The 20,548-nt window shown below is 37.7% G+C and overlaps 1 protein-coding gene across 1 annotated transcript in view; it reads left to right on the plus strand.

Moving 5' to 3' along the window:
* The window catches only part of LOC116877993 (E3 ubiquitin-protein ligase KCMF1-like), a 47,242-nt gene extending 45,430 nt beyond the window's left edge, over window positions 1–1,812 (plus strand). The window contains 1 exon segment of the mRNA XM_032875087.1: window positions 1,611–1,812. Coding sequence (XP_032730978.1) covers window positions 1,611–1,812 — 202 coding nt within the window.
* Window positions 1,813–20,548: the final 18,736 nt, after the last annotated feature.

Here is a 20,548-nt window from a genome sequence, read left to right on the forward strand (position 1 = left end):
AATTAACAGCATGTAACATTTTTTTGGGAAGACCTCAAAATCCCTTAACGTGACAATAATAGTTTAAAGACTCCACCGTGTTTTAAAGTCTGGGAAAGGATCCGGTCTCTACAGAAAAGGAGATTGCCCTTGGAGAGCTTGCTAAAGACTTTGGTTAACCAAGAAGCTATAAAGCCTGATGTTCCCATTATTACTCACATATCTTTCACTGCTGATAGATCACAGTGGTTCATTTGATTGCTTATAATTAACAGTATATCCTCTGGTAGAACTTCATCAACAAGGAGAAAGTTACAGAACCCAAGCCTCCCACTTTCCACTTTCTCAGAAAATTTTCACCTACCAGTAAGAGAATGATAGCTGTGACAACAATAATAATAACCAGAGAGAGAGGATGGTCACAGAGAGATTGGGTAGTCATATTTGATTTCTGCTGGCTTTCAATCAGTCTCACAATTAAAAACTTTCTTAAACAAGATGCACATCTACATACACACACGCACACACACATACATACATGCATATCCACACACATACACACAACTTTAGTAATTTTAGTAAAATTTAAGACCATAAAGGCTGAAGCTTTCAGTAGGATTAGTTGTGGGACTGCTCTCCATTATCCTTAATAAGCATTATAGGTAAGTTGCTCGCTGAGCTACTGACAAGTATCTTTCCCTGGATTTGATATTGGGTACGTAAAAACCTGCTGGATTATGAATTCCACGAAGTCAGAGACTCTGTCTGCCATGTCCACAACTAAATCCTCATCTCTTAACACAGTATTGGTCCATGTTAGGCACTCAAAATGAGTATGTGTGGAATGAATGAATGAATAGAAAAAACAAAAGCAGGTGATGTCACTGACAACTCCTGGAGGCAAGTAGAACTTGAAGAACTTAAAACAAATTATGAAATGCTTCCTACGTACTCAGCACCACTCTAAATGCTTTACATGGAATAAGTAATTTTATCCTCAAAACAGTCTTATGAAATGGTCCTATCATGATCTCCATTGTATAGATGAGGAAACAAATATGCAAAAAGTGTAGTCTGGTTTCAGAATCTACACTCTTACTCATTACACAAAAAATTTAAACCAAGATTCATGATGCAAAAATTACAGGAATTCCAGCCCTCCCCTCCCTAAAAATAGACTTGAAATTATAACATTTTGAAAGTATAAGGGGGGGGTCATTTCAATCAGAAATCTGCACAGGCATGAAAATGGAGTTACAAGGGAGAAAATAGCAATGTCTTAAGTCATCCGACAAAGCAATGGTTCTTTAAAATAACTTCCTCAGAACCAGCAAATATTAGAGAAAGGAGCCAGGGGAGGGGGGTATCTATTCCTGCTCTTTCCCTTTTAGAGAGTTTAGACCAATCGCTGGCAAGGTGTGCTGCATAAGTGTTGTTATCACACAATCCCTTCTTCCACACAAGTATGTTGTCGCTTTTTTCATACTTTAGTTCTTTCATATATTCAAGGGAGGGCCAAGTCCGTGGCAAGCACCTATAATTTCTTACATTGAAATGGAATCCAGATTGGCACACTCCCTGGCTCACTTGGGCAATTGAGAACAACTTTTGTATGAAACTCTCTTCTGCAGGACAGCATCTCAGTACGTGAAGGTACCACCTTGTTCCCTCAAGTATTCCTCGGACCTCCTTAGGTTCAGTAACCACCCATTTGGTGCCATGAATTCCAACTGTCTTCACCAGAATACCCTACTCTGGACACAATCCAATCAGACACTATGCCTCCTAAATTATGGCATCAGAAGCAAACCTAACATTGCAGCTGCCTTCTGACCAGGGCAGCTTTTTAAGGGATTATTAGGTCTCGTGATCTGGAAACTATTTCTATTAATCTGCCTTATTATTTTGCTAGCCATTTCTATGTTTGCATCACACCATTCGTTGGGAAGAAAATGAAGGTCTGCCTAAAACCCCTGACCCATTACCATATGACTTTTCACTTGTGTTTGTGAAGTTAATTCTTGAACTATTTGATTTTACTTTTACTGAATTAAATTTCATGTTTGGGTCTAGAATTTTGAGATGATTTTATATTTGATTTCCATGGCTAGATGCTAATTTTACAATAAGGAAAAGAAAATTAAGTTTGGTCACTTGCCCAGATCTCTTCTAAGATGGTGGGAGGGGCCCTGGAAATGTGTCCCTATGGTCTTAAGTTTTTGTAGAATTAGCACAAGACATTTTAGTTGTCATTAGTTCTGGATCTTTCCACTCCCTCTTCCCCTCTGTCATACATGTCCTATAGCCCTCAGCACACAAGTATGTGGGAATGGAGGAAAAACAAGATGTGAAATATAGGCAGCCCAAAAGTTAGTCTGTGGAAATTCTTCCAAATCTCACAGCTCATATATGAAAGGAACTTATGAAAGTTTCCCCAAATTTGATAATTCTAAAAATTTACATAGCATTACCAAACTAAATTTTAATTAACCATGCTAGAGACAACTATCTTTACATTCTTTTGTTGGAAAGACATTGCAAAACTATTACCACATGAAAAGACAATCAAAAAGTAGCCAAACAATGAGGGGTCAAAGAACAAATATGTAAATGTAAATATATGTCCAAAAGTTACAAATAAAATTGCCTACCTATTCTCCTCTATATTATAGTGTTTTTAGATTTCTAGATCTATGGTTTGCTGTCTTTTTTTCATTTACTAAATAAATAGAATACAGATTCTAAATATTGATAAACACTCCAGATATCACAGCTTGAAAAATTCCGTAACAGGTACCATGTGGTTTGCTAACAACTTAAAAAGAATGGAATAATTCCTGCAAGTCACATTGTGACAACTTCATTTTTATTTTGCTTAATAATGCCAGTTTTGTACATTAAGATGGCTATAAAATGTGTAATGATATTAGCAAGTGATACTGTGATTCAACTGCATCTCCCACAATGTGCACGTGGTAAGAGATGCATGTGGGGGTAGGTTGTACATGCAGGATAGTGTTGTGAAATTCTTTTTTAGCTGGTTGAACAACTCGCTCAGATTTGAGCCTCAGAGCCTCAAGCTCTTTAAGTGACATGTACTGCAACATGTAGTGAATAAAATATTTGACCATAGGTAGAAGTAGATTTAGGTTGTGTAGGGCCTGAGGCTTACCTATGGGGTGGCGGAGTAGGGGGGGCCAGCACAGGAGGAGATTGGGGAAGTGATCTCATTAGAAAAAGAATACAAAATTACACATACAAAATTGGGTACGAATATTTATTTAGAATAAAAAAGAAAATCACAACAAACTGCAAATTTTCAAAAGCTGACTTTCTGGGCACATGTCTGGCTCAGTTTATGGTGGAACATGTGGCTCTTAATCTTGAGGTTGTGAGTTGAAGCCCCACATTGGGTGTAGAGATTAGATAAAAATAAAATCTTAAAAAATAAAAAAAGCTGACATTTCATGAACATCACAAAATCCAAGAAAATAACATCATATTTTTATTAATTCACTGCTTGATAGACCTATATATCTATTTTTCTATGGTTTTTTGATCTTATCCTCTTTGAAGGCAGGTGAAATCCTCTTCAAATAGTGATTTATGCATTGATTAATAAATAAACATAATAAAACTTCAGCAAACTGAAATAATTGAGCCAAGCCAGTCTAAGCAGAAAATATGAATTATAAAATTCTAAAATTATATGAATTTCAAATATATATAATTCAACATATAATTATTAAGGCACAGCTAAATTGTAAAGGTATAATTTAAGGGCAAAGTTAAAGTTTATAATAGGACTATGTTATTATAAGTAACATATATTACACTATAATGTAACATAAGTATAAAATTTCTTTAACATAAAAATTAATAAATGCAAAAACCGGGTTTCCTAAGACATTTACTTCGATAGAGAAATAAGGTTGGGGTTGAAATTACTTTTGACTGCTTTATTTAATAAAATCATATTTGTGATGGAAATATTACTAATATTAACATGAATTATAGTTTTCAATTAGAAGCTTACTGCATATCAGGATGGGTCAATTATATTTTCCAGAGACTAGATTTAGAATACAAAATTAATTTAATATGTAATTATTTAATAGTTGAGCCATAGATTAGCATATACTGACTTAATGTAGGTTCATATAGTAACTAAAAGAAATTAATTCAAAGTAGATTTTAATCCATAATAATAAATATCAGCCATGAAAATTAACATCTATTCACAAGCACCTAGTTTTCACAGAATCTTCACTATTGACAATGGCAAAGAGCTAAAAATTCATAAATAAAATCTATAACCTATATATAGCTTAAAATATTTGGGGAACTGACAATTTACGGGAAAACCCTCATTCCTTCCGCACACTTCACTCTAAATGTGGGATTTATATATTTGTACAATGTATAAAAAAAGTTCATGCTCAGAGAGAAGCAACTAGATTTCTTAGTACCATCAAGAGCTCTTCATTCTACTGTCAGTCAAAGACAATCCCAAAGATCTCGGGTCAGCTGAGAAATCTTACAGATTTCAAGGCTGCTATAGGGCAAGAGGATACAGGTTTCCATCTTATTTCTTAGAGTCCATTCGCTTACCAGCTCATTCTTTGATCTGCTATTTCTTATGACAATTATACCCTTTTTGTTTCATTTGTTTGCACACCAGAATTTGCCATTGTTTTGGTTGGGCAAATTACTCAATAAAATAAAATTCATGCAAAACACCAACTAGAGAAGCAGTTCTTAACCCAGCTAGCACATTTCAAACACAAGAGGAGATTTTTATAAAACTGTTGCCTGGACTCCATCAGAATCTCCAATGTTGGGTTCAAGTATCATAAAATTTTTCCAGGTGATTTGAACATGAATCCAAGATTGAGAACCAGACAGCAGAATAATGAAATGAGCCTGTCCAGATGATGTAGGAATGGTAGAGCAGCAGTAAAATCATCACTTCATTTTGTTATACTATTTTAAGGGCAGTCAAGTTAGAAAGGGTGGCCATGAAGGTTTGCCAATAAATTCTAGTGACTCCAAGGAGTCTCAAACTCAAATCTATAGGGATTCCCCACTGTGGCAAATAGGAGAGAGTGCAAGCTCCATCCAAAGGGGGTGGCTGTGATTCAGTTCTTGTCAATTATTACCATGCAGAATGTGAGCCATTATTGCCGAATATTTTAATCTTTCAAGAGAAATCAGATAGGAGTGTGTGTGTGTGTGTATGTGTGTGTTCATGTGTGAAATCTCCTGACTTTTCAATGACAGTTCAAAAAGTCTTAAAAAGTTGAAAAGGCAAAAAGAGCATGTGGGCCAAGTGGTCAGGAGCCTTTGACATGCACAACCCAAGGCCCAATTCCAAGTGCTGAAGCTATAGGATCGAAGGGTATGCCCTGCGGTGATTGTAGGGTCTGGAGCGTCCTGCCAGAGTTGTCAGTCCTGTACCAAGGCCCTAAAATGTACAAATTAGACACTGAACATGTGATATACAACAAAAGTAAGTATTTCTCCACACTGTCATTTATCCCTTAAAAATATTACCTCACACTGCCATTAAAAAAGAAAATGAATACTTACTTGAAAACCACATTAAAGTCATTTTGAGAAATGTGAGATCATAAAATTCTGTTCTAAAAATGGACACATCATGGAACACACATTCATGAGGGTGTCCATTCAGACTTGCCCAAGAATGGGAGTGCTAATAGGAAAGGAGCAGATGGCTATTACTTTTATGTGATTTTTGAAATCAGTAGTTAAGGGGGAAAAGTCCATTCTACCCTTAAGAAAAAAAAAATAAAAACTAACAGGTAAAATATGAAAATCACACCATCAGTTCAAAGTAATAGCTATTTTCAGAAATACATTTTTTTAATTTCCAAAGATTTTTATAATATTATTTATATGTATGCATTGAAATAGGGCAATTTGGGCCATTGGGCCATATCTCAGTTCCTTATTTTTTTAAGTTTGTTTGATTATTTATTTATTTACTTTTAAATAATCTCTACACTCAAGGTGGGGCTCAAACTCACAACCCCAGATCAAAAGTGGCATACTCTACCAATTGAGCCAACCAAGTGCCCCCAAATCCCAGTTCTTGCTCTTACTAACTGCATAACAATGAATAAAAATTTGAATATAGTTAACAAATGTGTCAAAAATAATAATACACATGATTACTCAAAAAATTAAATTAGTACAATTTAAAGTACCTTGTGTAAAGTCAATGTTAGCGTTTGGCTTAATGCTTGTGAAAATAGTTATTATATATTCATTGACATTATATAAAACAGCACCCCACTTTACGAGGGATTCTGAGGCTAACACTGTTCATTTTTCACTGCTTTACTATCTTATAAGGTGTATGAATTCAGTCTGTAATGTTATTGAGCTCCAACTATATTTAAGCTAACGTGTTCAGAATTGTAGAGATCCCAAGAAAATCAACATAGGGTTCTTCCATGAAAGAATATATATTTTGTTACTGTATTTATCCAACCACCATTTAATGAGCACCCACCATGTGCCAGGCACTGTTCTAGAAAATGAGGACACAGCTCTGAAAAAGACAAATGTATTCCAGTTCTCATGGAACTTAAAACATAGTGAAGCTAGTTAAACAACGAACAAATAAGAAAATTAAGTAGTAATAGCTGCTATAAAATAAAAAAAAAAATACAATGGGCTTCTGTGCTAGAGAGTGATTGGGGAGGCTACTTAGGTTAAGTGGTCAGCCCAGAAAGTCTGGTCTTTTTTTTTTTTTTTAATAAACATATAATGTATTTTTAGCCCCAGGGGTACAGGTCTGTGATCGCCAGGTTTACACACTTCACAGCACTCACCATAGCACATACCCTCCCCAATGTCCATAACCCCACCCCCCTCTCCCAGCCCCCCTCCCCCCAGCAACCCTCAGTTTGTTTTGTGAGATTAAAAATCACTTAAGGTTTGTCTCCCTCCCAATCCCATCTTGTTTCATTTATTCTTTTCCTACCCCCACACCCCCCACATTGCATCTCTACTTCCTCATATCAGGGAGATCATATGATAGTTGTCAGAAAGGCTGGTCTTAAATGACAAAAGAAAGCTGGTCATGCAGAGCTAGTCTGGGGAAGAGTGTTCCCTAGGATGGGAACCAACCTGGCATGTTCGGAGAGCGTTAAGAGGGCACAAAGGGGTGAGTCAAATGGGCAAAGGAGCGAGCTGTATGAGGTGAAGAAGGAAAAGTCAGCAGGTCCATACCATGTAGGGATTCATAGCCAGAGAAAGGAATGTGAGTTTTTTGCAGCAGGGAAAGCAAGTACCTAGCTCTAATACTAAGTTACATTAAATAAGTTCCTGAAAACAAAGTGCTGTGGAAATGCAGACCAAGGCTATTAATTCTGCCTCAAGGGGGTTTGGAAGGCTCCTGGAGAAGTGGATTTGAACTGAGCCTCAGAGGACAAGCATAATTTAAATGGTAATTAAGCACCAAAAGACAGAAGGTGCATTCTGAGAAAACTGTAAAACAAAGAATACAGGCACTTAGTGGTCTGAGATGGTTAGTTTGGGAACCTAGAGAAATGTGGAGGAAGGTTAAACCAAAAAGGGAGACTCCTGGGTGGGAAAGAGTCTTTAATGCAGACAGAGGAAAGAGGGCCTCATCTACAGACAGGAGAAACCACGTAGAATATTGCCAAAGTGAAACCTGAAGCAGGTGGGATAGATTTTTTTTTTTTTTAATTTCATGATGATCTGCACATTAGAGACACTTGCAAAATACCTGAGAGTTGGTTGGACACCAAGAGCAACTGTAAGTCTTCTCCTCGTGCTCTGTTACTGTTACTTGGGCATGTTTAGTCCCCATATTCACTTCTGTATTCTAAAATACATTCAGATTCCTCAGAAGGCAATCTGATAATGCAAATTTCTAAGACACACACTCTTTGGTCCAGCGCATACAACTTTTTTTTCCTTAAGTATGCTTTAGGCCCAGGATGGGGCTTGAACTCATGACTCTGAGATCAAGAGTAGCATACTCCACTGACTGAGCCAGCCAGGCATCCCTGGTCTAATATATGCACCTTTAGAAGTTAAACAGCTTACAGAAGCACTTTTACAACTACAAATAAATTGTATGTGCTAGGATGTTCAGCAAGGATCCAGCAGCGTGGGTAAGGCATTCAGCTGAAGCTTCTCAACTTTCCCAGGGTAAACTGATCAAAAAGTGGTCATTTTTTGGATGGCTCAGCTGGTTAAGCGTCTGACTTCAGCTCTGATCATGATGGCAGGATCCTGGGATAAAGCCCTACATGCAGCTTCCCCACTCGGCGGGGGTTCTGCCTGTCCCTCTCCCTCTGACCCTCCCTCCTCTCTCTCTCTCTCTCTCTCTCTATCTCTCACATACACACACAAATTAATTTTTTAAAAATTTAAAAAAGAAGAAAAGTGGTCATTCTGTATATTTGGTGCATGCCAACTTGGAAGTGATAACACGTATTTTTTTTTATTGGGAATACTATAAACTCAAATGGCAGTTATACTCTATTTATAAAACTGAATGCAGCCAAGTGCCTGAACACTGAGATGTTCTAAGCAGCATTTTCAAAGGGAGCAGGATTCCGTGCCCTGGATTCTAACAAAAACGTACAAAAAGCAGAAGACCTCAGATAAACGTGTCGTTACCCATCCAAGTAGACCAAGCTAACCCTTTGCGATGTTTTGTCAAAGTTAGAAAATCCATTTAACAGTATCAACAGGTGAATTACTTTCCTGACTAAAAACTACAAATCCCCATCACGTCACTTTACACAAGGAATTACTTGTAAGTAACAAATGTATCTTAGTCGTATTTAAAATTTCTGTACTCAGCAGGGGTGTTACACATATCCTATGCTTTAATAAGTAAGCTCATTAGGTAAAATAGACATAGGGCCTTAGCTCATTGGTGACTATTGCTGATAACCACAGAATTTTTGAAGCATAAAAGCAAAACCTGACTCTATTCATGAAATCCTACACTTTTAGCATTAATTATCCTTTTGGGGGTTGGGGACCTGTCTTTTATCCCAATCATTGAGAAAGCTATAAGAGTTCTTGATCTCCCTTCTTATGGCAACTAAAACATAAATAAACATGTATATACACAACATAAATAGACATAGAAAACATAAACATAAATTCCTCATTCTGTTATTCTATATTGGCAGCCCCTCCTAAATTGATATTAATCCATCTTGATATTTACCATCTTGATGGTGCCTGATTTTTATAAGCAGTGATATCTACTATCTTTTCTATCACTCTTTGGTATTTTATTGTAAGTGAGAGAATGGAGATCAATTCTTTTTATAAGAGGCAGACACATAACATACTCATAACCAAACTTAACTCTCTTTTTCTCTTCGCACCCAGCTTTTCTTTTTGTCCAAAAGTTCAATTTAAGACCAAAAATTAAGATTACACTCAGACTCTTAATGTTAAATGCATTTTCAAAGAGGCGTGTGTCTGTGAAAGAAATTTTATAGGAACAAATGATCAGTTGCATTTTTAAAATCAACTCCTACACACCCTGCTGGGTAAATTGCCAAAGAGTTCACTGCTCCCCATGCTAGGACAGAGGGCTAAGGACACTCAAGAAGTGAGTTAAATATTTCAGATGATTGAGTTTCACAACCAAGCAGCTTAATTAAAAAAAAAAAAAAACTCAAGTGAGATAATATAATAGCAATTTCAGGATAATAACAGTTGTTCAGATTCTCTTTCCTGGCTTCATGGGACTACATTTTTAATCATCCCATTCAAAAATTGACCATTCATCTGATTAGATAGAAAATAAGTATTTCTAAATCCTTCTTACTGAGCAACAGATTCATACCATAGTGTTTTTTCCATTATGGACCAGAATTTACAGACTTTATAATTTTTATTAAACTATTGGCTGGAGCAATTCACCAGCTGTAATGATACTACCTTAGTAACTCCTTTGCTGTTTGAGCCAGTGATGGCAAGTGCTCCATAGTTGACTGCAAACCCTTTCCTAACCATTGATTATCCAGGTTGACCCATGGTAATATTAACAGCCCTAGAACCTTACCTCTACATTTGATCAGTTTCACTTAATAGGAAATGAACAATACTATTTACTTACCTATGGGAGATATTTAACCAGCTTGCTGAAGAAATAAGCTTCTCTCACAAATCAGTTTTAAAACTACACAGCATATGATCCAGTGCTGAACAAAATGAGCCTGCTCTTGGGTTATGTCCACTGACCTAACCTTAACCAGCATGGATGCTGCTATATATCTGAAGAATCACAGTGAAGAGGAAAGAAAATTTATGCTGGTGGATAGAAATGGCTAGTTACCATAGAGTGATAAGTAGTATCTCAATAAACTATGGTTCTTAAGGCAAATGGAGAAGTTGTGAGAGTTGAGTAAGGAAACAACTCCCTTTCCAATATCAGTGTAAATTGGTAATTCAGAGAAGTTGGGCTTTTCTGCCTCCAGGCAAAGTCTTAGTTTTCCATTGAGAGTAATCCTGCCACCATTCTGATAAGTATGCCCATCATGCCATGTCCTATAGTCAGAGAAAGAAAACAACAACAACAACAAAACCAGCACTTTGCTCATGAGAAAAATAAGCAAAACCAAAGACAAAGACAAAAACAGAGATACAGTATCTACCTCTAGTCCTCCAAATAGAGGAAACTTTGAGCCCTTCCCCATAAATTACTATCTCCCTAACAAAAACCACTTTTTTTCCCTGGTGTTTTTGCAATGGATAAGATATAACAATCAAGAGAAGAAACTACTCCTTTTCTTTCCGCCATGTGCAGATAAACTCTAACCTGAATAGTTTTATCCCTTAGTTAGCTCTTCTAAGCAACAGGACTCAGTGGAATGAAAGAACAAGCATTACTCAAAACATTTCTTCAGGAAGGAACATCTTGAAGTATAATCTCAAAATGTTTCTGTCCAGGAAGTTGAAGCAAATGAAGAGGAATTTAACATGGTTGGAATTTCCCTGAGTCTTTACTTTTCACTTACCTATCTAACACACATAAGAAAATTCATCTCTGAAGAGACATAAAATGGCACTTTCAAGAACTACATCTAAAGAAGCCTGTGGTACAGAAGTTATGCCCAACTTGAAACTTCAAGAACTCATTTTCAAGTCCAAAATACTTGAGATCAACAAGGACAAAGTATTACTTGACTTAATGAGGTCAGTAGATTAATTTTTCTTCCTTTCCAGGTTCAGAGATTGCTGAATCAGCCCAGTTGTCATGAAATTTTAAAGAATGAGAAATCCTTTCAGGGCATGAGAATCAAGATGGCATCCTTCTCCTGAAGCATGGTTATATACTTACTGTCTGGGCAAATAAACTTTAATGTGTGGTAGAAGAGTAAGCAATCCAACAAAAGAACCAAGATCAAGACAATAAATTCAAGATGCTCTTAATAATGAACTTCAGATGTTTTCTCTTACAGTATTTTTTATAACTTAGAAAAAAAGTACAACTATAACATCAACATGACATTGGCAGTTACATTTTACCTCTTGGGGACTTGAAAACCCTCTAATTCTTCTAATATAGGATAGACTTTTGTATCCTTTTAGTTCCCTCTCATCCAATCTATACATTTCCTGGTTATCCAATAACTCCAACATCTTGTTTATCAACTTTAAACATAATTATTTTGTCTATATCCCTCTGAAAGTGTGATATCCATGACTGATTTTAATAGTCTGCGTATAGCTGGAAAAGAGCAAAACAGAGTAGGATTGCCACTTTCCCCAAACTAGACACAATGCTTTTACCAATACAGTCTAAAAAGACACTAACTTTGTTGACATACATTGTATACTTAATGTATACATAATGACATACATTAACTAAGTTGACATACATTGTATACCTAATTTTCTAAACTTCTAAGTTATATAAGCTAAGGATCCAATGCTATAATCTTTGAAGGAACCCAGAAATTCACTTCATAATCTAATCTCCATTTATGTCCTTATTTTCATCTAATATCTAACAGTCTTCAAGCACCATCATTAAAAATTTCTATCACTCAATAACTTGTTACAATTTCATATTTTTATATTATTTAATTAGCATTTTTATGTATGTATGTATTTGTATGTATGTATGTATGTATGTATTTGTTTATGTCAGCACATTAAGTTACATTTTGATTTAAATAAGTTGGGATAAACCTACCACATCTTAAAACTTCATGTCTAGGAAATATATCCCAACCTCCAAATCACAAACCCAAAATGATTTTTGGAAGCCTAACCTTATTTTGAATAGAGAACTTGCTAGAGGATTACATTGACTGGTGCATCTATACTTTCATTAAGGCTTGTATTCCAATTGGAATCACAGCACGATATCAATCTTAACTCTGTTTTCCCGCCTTCACACTCCATCCAAAACTAGTCTTCTCCAACACTCCAACTCTTGTCACTGTGAACTATTTATAGATAAGCACAATTTGCAAACAATGTTTCAGGAGTCCCTTTCTAGCTTGGTGACATGTGGATAAGCTGCCTAACTGAGGCAAGTCTTCAGAGTACAGCTTGCTAAAGCCCACAGGTTCATCACTAAGTTCTAGAAGGTCTGTCTCCTCCTATCTCTGGAACCCACCTGCTTCTTTCCATCCTCATTACCATGACTTTAGTGCAGGTGATCATCATCTGCTTCAGAACTGGACAACATTCTGTGATTGCCCCGCCTCTAACATAACCCCCTGCAATGTAGTCTTCTACCACGACAGGGTGATTTTTTTCAAACGTGTAAATCCAATTGTGTCAAGCTCTTGTTTAAAATCCTTCACAGCCTCTGCATTGCCTTAAGAATCATAAGAAGTTGCATCTTACAGGAGAAGTGGTTTCCAAAAGCAACTAATAAAACATAAGTATAATCAAAATTATCCTGGAAGTTTCCTTGAGTGATAATAAGATACAATATATATAATTTAGGCATAATTTTATGTATATCGTCCTGTATAGGAGGACATATGTGTAAGTATATAATGTATATAACAAGGTACTATATATATATATAGTATATGAATGAGCAAAATGTACAAAATATAATTCATAGTATTTAATTTTTTGTTTTACTTTGTGTGCAAGAGCAAGTTCTTAAGTCACGTGGGCCTATTACTCAGCTCTGCCTCTGAAGGCATACTATGTACCAGAAACTGTTCTGGGCACTGAGGCTCCATCAAGGAACAAAGCAGACTACAAGCTCTCCTCCTGTAGAGCTTCACATTCAATACACTGGTAAGCCAAATACAGAGGAAGTCTAATGGTAGTCAAGTGCTACCAGAGAAAACCAAAGCAGAGAGGGGACAGACCGAAAGATGTCAAGGGCAGGGTAAAGGGAGAGAACTGTGGTTTTCAATAGGGTGTTTGGAAGAAGCCTGCCTGAGAAGGTGGCATGTGGGCAAAGCCCTGAAAGGAGGTGAGAGAATGAGCCAGGCTGCCAGCAGAGGATGGCCCCATGAGTAGGAAGAGCTCCGTGCCTACACCTTGGAGGGCCAGAGGAATGAATGACAAAGAGCTGGCCGTAGCTGGAGTGGAATGAGAGATCAGAGAAGTGGCAGGAAGCCAACTGTGTAGGGCCTTCTAGGTTTCTGTTCTTTGAGTGATGTGAGAAGCCACTTGAAGTATTCACACCGTTGTGTCATGGTCCGACGATGCACCTCAGAAGGACATCCAAGACTGTGCCTATCCTGTCCCCACCACCTCTTACCTTACACTGGCGCTGCACTTCCCCAATGACTCTCTTGCTCACACCTACGCTTCCCTGCTTTAGCTCCTTAGCAGCCTCTGACTGAACGGCTGCCCCTCTTCGCTCAACTCCACCTCTAACTTGTACTTGGTCTCCAAGACTCCAGGACTGCAGGTCTGCCTTAGCCAGAATGCCCTCGTGATTCCCCCAGCCTGGGCTGGCTAGCGCTCGCTCAGATTTCCTGAGTGTCTGGACCACGCTGCTGAACGGTGGTAACCATCTGTCCCCAGCTCTGGACACACACTATCAGAGAGAAGTGCCCAAGCCTCCTCTGCAATTCCCGTATGCAGCCCCACATCTGCACATAGAAGGAAATCAATAAATGTTTGTTGAATGAAGGGATAAATAATGATGCAAGAGAATGAAACAGATGAGTATGCAGGAAGGTCTTTCCTGTATGAGGCATTTTGAATTATTTAGGATCCCAACGTACGGATTTCTGCTCTGCTTTTGGGGGAAGAATGTTTTAGCACATTTCCTTTACTCTCTTTCAAATATGATTCTGACTACATTCTCCTGAGCTTTAAACTTACCGGGCATCAAAATGAAAAAAGAAAAACTGTGAAGTCTATTCCTTTGGAAAACTTTAGGCAAACTTTCATATTTGTGAGATAGGAGAGATGCCCTACCTAGTCTTAATTGTCAATGTTTAAATTTAGGGTTTTTTTAAAAAATATTTTTAAATTTATATTGCTATTATTAATATGTCATGCTAACAGAAACAATCCAAGATGCAACTTACTTGTAAATGGAGGTAGACTAGCTCTTATGGTGGGAAGAAAAATGCCGCCGATCTACGTTTTACCCGCATTTTAAAATTTACATCCGAAAGAGTGAGAACAGAAACAGGCAAGCAATAAGAGTGACACTCACTTTGAATCTTCATACGATCAGCTCCTAAAAAGAAAGGTTGTCAGTGCTCATGTTAATATTTTCCACAGATGTAATTTGAGCATTCTGCATGGAAAAGAAAGAGGAACAGAGTGTGGAAAAACAAGAGTATTTTGTGTGATACAACCTGCTCAAAATGTTAGCCTGTAAGTGTGGCTACAAGTCCTTTATTGTACTGGGGGAGGGGGGATTTTTCCTTGCTTCCTTCAGAACGCCATGGTTAGTTTAGCATCAGCTTAAAAAGGCACACTCTCCCTTTCAACATACAGCAGGGGCCCCACTCCTACAAAAAGGTAAGATAATGTGCTCTCTGAGTAAGAAGTCAAGTACCCACTGCCTTTTGAAACTGCCTGACAGAATTAACGGCCTTTGCCATCCTATTTTAAACAACTTTGGCCAGGTTTTCTATAAGCACCTCGTTTATCTTGAGACTCTTTCATCTATTATCTGACTGTAAGCGTGTTCATAGCTCATCAGCTGAATTCACTTTGACAGAGAAGTCTTATGACGAGTAGCCAACAGCCTAATGTCAGGTCTGTGAATATCTCTGGAATTAAGGTGATGGGAAAAGGGTAACCTTCTGCCACTTCTAACAGCATTTGCTGAACAACAAAAATAGAGTCTTAAATCATCCTCCATTTGGGAAAGCAGGTCCTCTTGGCTAATATTAGAACACCCTGCAGCTGGGTTCCTGCTTAGATCAAAAATTCCACTTGGGGCCACCTCTGAATTCATACTTTTATGTAGTTATAGATGTGAACCACATTTCCAGTCTTATAGGTGAATGTTAGCATCCAAACGGCTGTAACGGACCTCTAGTCCATTTACAGATATTTTTTGCAATAAAAAGGGGGAAAAAGACCATCATCCTCTATCTTTATAGTTCAGCCTCCTGGGCCCTAGTGGTTTATAATCATTCTTCTCTTCTTCCTGAAGAACTGGGAATAGGTTTTATGGTGAAAACAAAAATACCTGTGCTGTGAACATAAAATTCTTCTTTTTCAACAGTTCTAGCTTGGCTTAGAACCAAGAGTTGGCTGCCTAGTTTAAGAACCTGAGAGTACATGATGCTTGAACCAAAGATTTCTGTCTGTGACAACTTATAAGAATTATATTTCAAAACAAGTTAAAGGCTGGTTGTACACATTCATAAATATCTTGAGTAGCTGAGGTAGACTTTTGAGAAATCTTGCCACTACAGAATTCAATGTTTATACTTTCTGTGGACAAAACAGGAGCTTTTTGAAATTAGCATTTTTACTAAATTGGCAGGGAGGTGCCTGTTGTTCTAAATCCATGATTATCCAACCAACAGAATTGTATCTACCCAGCTGAGGAGTAAATCAACTCATTGAAATGTGTTTAGCTTTGCTGATTATTCAGAAACATGAAAAACAGAACTTTTCAGTCCCCAAGGTAAAACTATGCAATAAACAATGGCTTTCAATTGCTCAGCACTTAGTCAACACTTCTGCTCCAATCCTGAGAATGTGACTTCCGTTAAGATGGAAGAAACCATATGATCTCTCCGATATGAGGAATTTGAGAGGCAGGGCAGGAGGTTTGGGGGGTAGGGAAGGAAAAAATGAAACAAGATGGGATTGGGAGGGAGACAAACCATAAGAGACTCTTAATCTCACACACACACAAAAAAACTGAGGGTTGCTGGGGGGTGGGAGGGAATAAGGTGTCTGGGTTATGGAAATTGGGGAAAGTATGTGCTATGGTGAGTGCTATGAAGTATGTAAGCCTGATGATTCACAGACCTGAACCCCCGGGCAAATAATACATTATATGTTTAAAAAAAATAATAAAATAAAATAAAATTGAAAAAAAAAAAGATGGAAGGATCAGTGGGGACATACCCTCAGTAATACTAATATAATAAAAAAGAAGTTAGTATTTTATGGACAAGTTTATTTCAATCTTCAAAGTCCTTTCAACAGAGCTATAGCCAGGTGCTACAGGAATTGGGATTACACGAGTATGAGTATATTAGAGCCTACCTACACTTAATGTGTTTCCATTTACGTCATTGTTGGTCACTTGAAAAATAATGTATTTGAATTTCCATGGGTAGAAACAAAAAAGATAAAGGCTACTCTTTGTTTAACTCTTCCTCTTGAGGATAATATACAGAAGCAGGTGCCCCTCCTTTGCAGAGCACTGTTGATCCAGCAGAAGTATTTGTTGCTAGATGTCTTTCAGGGTAAGATTTTCTTGAAGTCATGTTTCCCCCTTACAAGTTAAGAGTGAAAAGCAAGAATTACTATAAAAGTATTAGTTAATAGTATTGATTCTTCACATGTACCTTAATAGAAATATAGCAGCTCATTGGAATATTGTGATTAGTGAACTAGAGCTTTGGGGCTCATTGCTATTTTAGTCTCCAGAACAAAACAAAACTAAACAAAACAAAACAAACGAAAGGAATCTGTCGGTCTATAGTCTATAATCTACAGTATAATTTTAAAAGAAGAATCCCTGCAGCCCCTGCCCCCCACCACACACACACAGGTAAAGAATCTCTCCAAACTACCCAAAAACCCAAGATACTCATTGCTATGGGGTTTCTTTCTTCCTTCCTTTTTTTTTTTTTTTTTAAAGACTTTACTTATTTATTTGTCAGAGAGAGAGAGAGAGAGAGAGAGAGCACAAGCAGGGGGAGCAGCAGGCTGAGGGAGAAGTAGGGACCCAGGACCCTGGGATCATGACCCGAGCTGAAGGCAGATGCACAACTGACTGAGCCACCCAGGTGTCTCTCCTATGGGGTTTCCACCCATCAACCCTCTGTTGTCATTTCCTGGAGTACCTGCCACTAGGAGTGCTTTTCCACATCTGCCTGGATCTGTACCCAAGCCAATTCCAAATCTCCAACTAGCTACCAAGTCCTTCCACTTGAGTAATTGCCAAAAATCAAACTAACATACCTAGAAGCAAATTCATCCGTGCCTACATCTCCTTTGCCTCCTCTCCCTCAAAAATACTCATGATGTATCTCGTCCCTGTGGCTTTCCTGCCTTGGCCAGTGTGGACAATCGCTCAATCACTTAGACCATGGTCTCCATTTGTGTCAGACTCAGCCTTCTCCCTCATTCATTCTTTGCAGCTGTCACTTCACAGTCTTGCTAATGTTCTGTGAGAATGCCCCTCAAATCCAAGCTTCCTCTTCCTTCCCACCTCCACCTTCCTAAGAGAACATTCATCACCCTACATCTGGGTTACAGTAATGCTACCAGGCAACCTCCCTCATGACAAGCTTTTCCCGGGCTCCAAGTCTTGGGAGATCGTTAATACCACAGACAAAGTCAGGAAAGCCCCAAGAGGAAGGCACATTATGGGTCTTTTCAGGGAAAGGAGGAAGTGGAGAGGAGGCCAGGCAGATGTATGTATGAATGAGTTTGCTTCTAGATATGTCTGTTTGATTTTTGGCATTTACCTCAGTGGGAAGTTAGGTAGTTTGTTGGAGATGATTTGGAATTGGCTCAGCTGCAGGTGCAGGCAAAACACATTTTTAAAAAAACTCTTATCAACACACTGCTACTTGATCATAAGCCTTCACTAGTTTCAAACATCCATGCATACTTGTACAAGTGTGAAGAATCTTCTGAGGTCAAATTAAACCTTTCCCTATATAAAATTACTTACCTCCTTGTAGCTCCTACCCATTTTTTTTTTTTTTTTCTGTAACAGAGAGGAAGAACTTCCTTCTTTCTTCTACTAAGCTCTCCTTTAGATATTTAAAAACAATTTGCATGTGTCTGGTTAATATTCTTTCCTTCAACGTAATTCCTTTCTCATATCTTCAGATGACTTCCTTTTTTTCAGATTCCTCACCATCCTTATTTAGACCAGTTGTGAGAGCCCCACTTAAAATGTACAACACTCTTGAGTTAAATAATATAATTATACTTTCCCCCTTTTTCAAATCCCTCCATGACCACCCAGAGTAATAGGAAATCCCCCTGGTAAAATTGTTGGTAAACTAGTAGCAGCATGAATGTGTTTGAGAATTTAAGCTAATGTAAGAATTTTTTTACATTCAAATTTATCTTCAAACATGGCACATCCATTTGCATTTAATAAATATTTGCTGATTGGTTAACTTCAATTAGTTAGGAATAATTGTGCTTGAGTAGATGCATGGGAAAAACAACCTAAGCTCTTTGCATATGATATAACTTAGGCAGACAAGAGCTCACTTTACACAGGCATTGTATCTTTAGCACTCCCATATTGTTAAAAAAAAATACCAAACCAAACCAAAACAAAACAAAAAACCCTGTAGCTACTGTCAGACAAGAGTTAAGAGTCTTTAAACATACTTTGCAGGAAACAGTCACTCCACTTTCATTCCCCAACTCTTAAGCCAGTGACCTCCCTTGATCTCTGAGATGACAGTTTGCCAAGTTCCATGAAGACGGCTTTCACAAATGACCCCATTAGATTTCCTAAAGACCTTAATTGCCCAATTCCTTTCACCCGGGGTTTCTGAGGTTCAAGGAATGCTATCCTTCAGTTACTCCCTTGCATGGGTTCTAGCTATTGTTACCTTAATCCTTTCTGAATCCCTGAGAATGCAAAGAACTGAAGCGGACTTTGATTCTCCTACTGAATTACAAGATACTTTACATACTTCTGTCACAAAGTCATTCCCCCGTGTTTACTGTTCAACAATGACATTCACTTTCATGTCTAAACATAGAAGGGAAGCACCATCCACCATCCCAATAAATATAATCTTAAAGATTCAAAAGCCGAACCCCTTCAAAGGAACATGTTAAATACCTAAGAAAATTAATCACTTCCTGCTGCCCTAACCCCATAGTTGAATCTTATCTGGACAAATTCTACAGGCTGGGGGCCCACGTATCCCCTCTGCATCTATATTCGAAAATATTTGGGGAGCTTTTACTTAGCACTTAAGTCAGCATACATCTATTGAGTACTCACTATTTGAATGGGTACTATACTTGGATGAGTCTACCGAAAACAAAAAACAAATTTCATTTAGCTTTTCTTTCAGGGTTTCGGAGGACCTTGAAGAAAGTATTATAGTGTATATCTGTAGATCTACTTACTTGAAACCAAAATGAGTATATGATGCAGATGGGGGAACAAAAATAAGCAAAAATTGATTTGTAAGTTAACAAAAAAAAGAAATTAGGAACTCTTCTATATTTAATTAAGTCATACCAGAATCATAATGCTTTCATTTCCTTGTCCAAAATTCTTAACGGCATTATACTGAAACTGAATTCATTCTCTCAAGTCTCTGGAACCGCTCTGTCAAATAGAACATCTGTGGGTACTAATGTTTCTTTTTTTCTGATACAATTTGTTTCCAGTGGCAAATAAAAGTACATGAAGGGCCACAGGGTTATTTTTTTACTCCTGTCCCATCAGCACCCTCTGCACACACAGCACACATGCAGGCACACACCTAAAGCATTCAGAGGCTAAAGGTTAAACACTCCTCTGTGAAGGGAAAAACAGGATACGTGGAGGAGGCTTTACTAAAAGGGCAGAGCAGAGGAGAAAAAAATTACCCCTTAGACCCACTAAGGGCTTCCAGCATCTCCAAGAGAATGTGACTTCATTAGATAATAAATATGCAGCTAAATCACTGAGGTGATCCACAGAATAAAGAAAACATTTCTTCAGTCAAACATAGTTATTGAAACTGCATTCTATTACTTGAAGAGAAACTGGGCTGAAGAAAATCTCCAAAGACGCACACACCAACTCTAAAATTTTCTGAGTTTACCAGTTAGTCCTGGAAGAAAAAGGGGTGAAAATAGGAAAAACTAAAAGAGCATTTGTTAAGAAGTAGGCTAATTACACTGTTTTGTAATGAATAGAGCACACTTC

This window comes from Lontra canadensis, unplaced genomic scaffold, assembly GCF_010015895.1.
Source record: "Lontra canadensis isolate GAN:19392208 unplaced genomic scaffold, GSC_riverotter_1.0 scaffold55, whole genome shotgun sequence".
NCBI lineage: Eukaryota > Metazoa > Chordata > Mammalia > Carnivora > Mustelidae > Lontra > Lontra canadensis.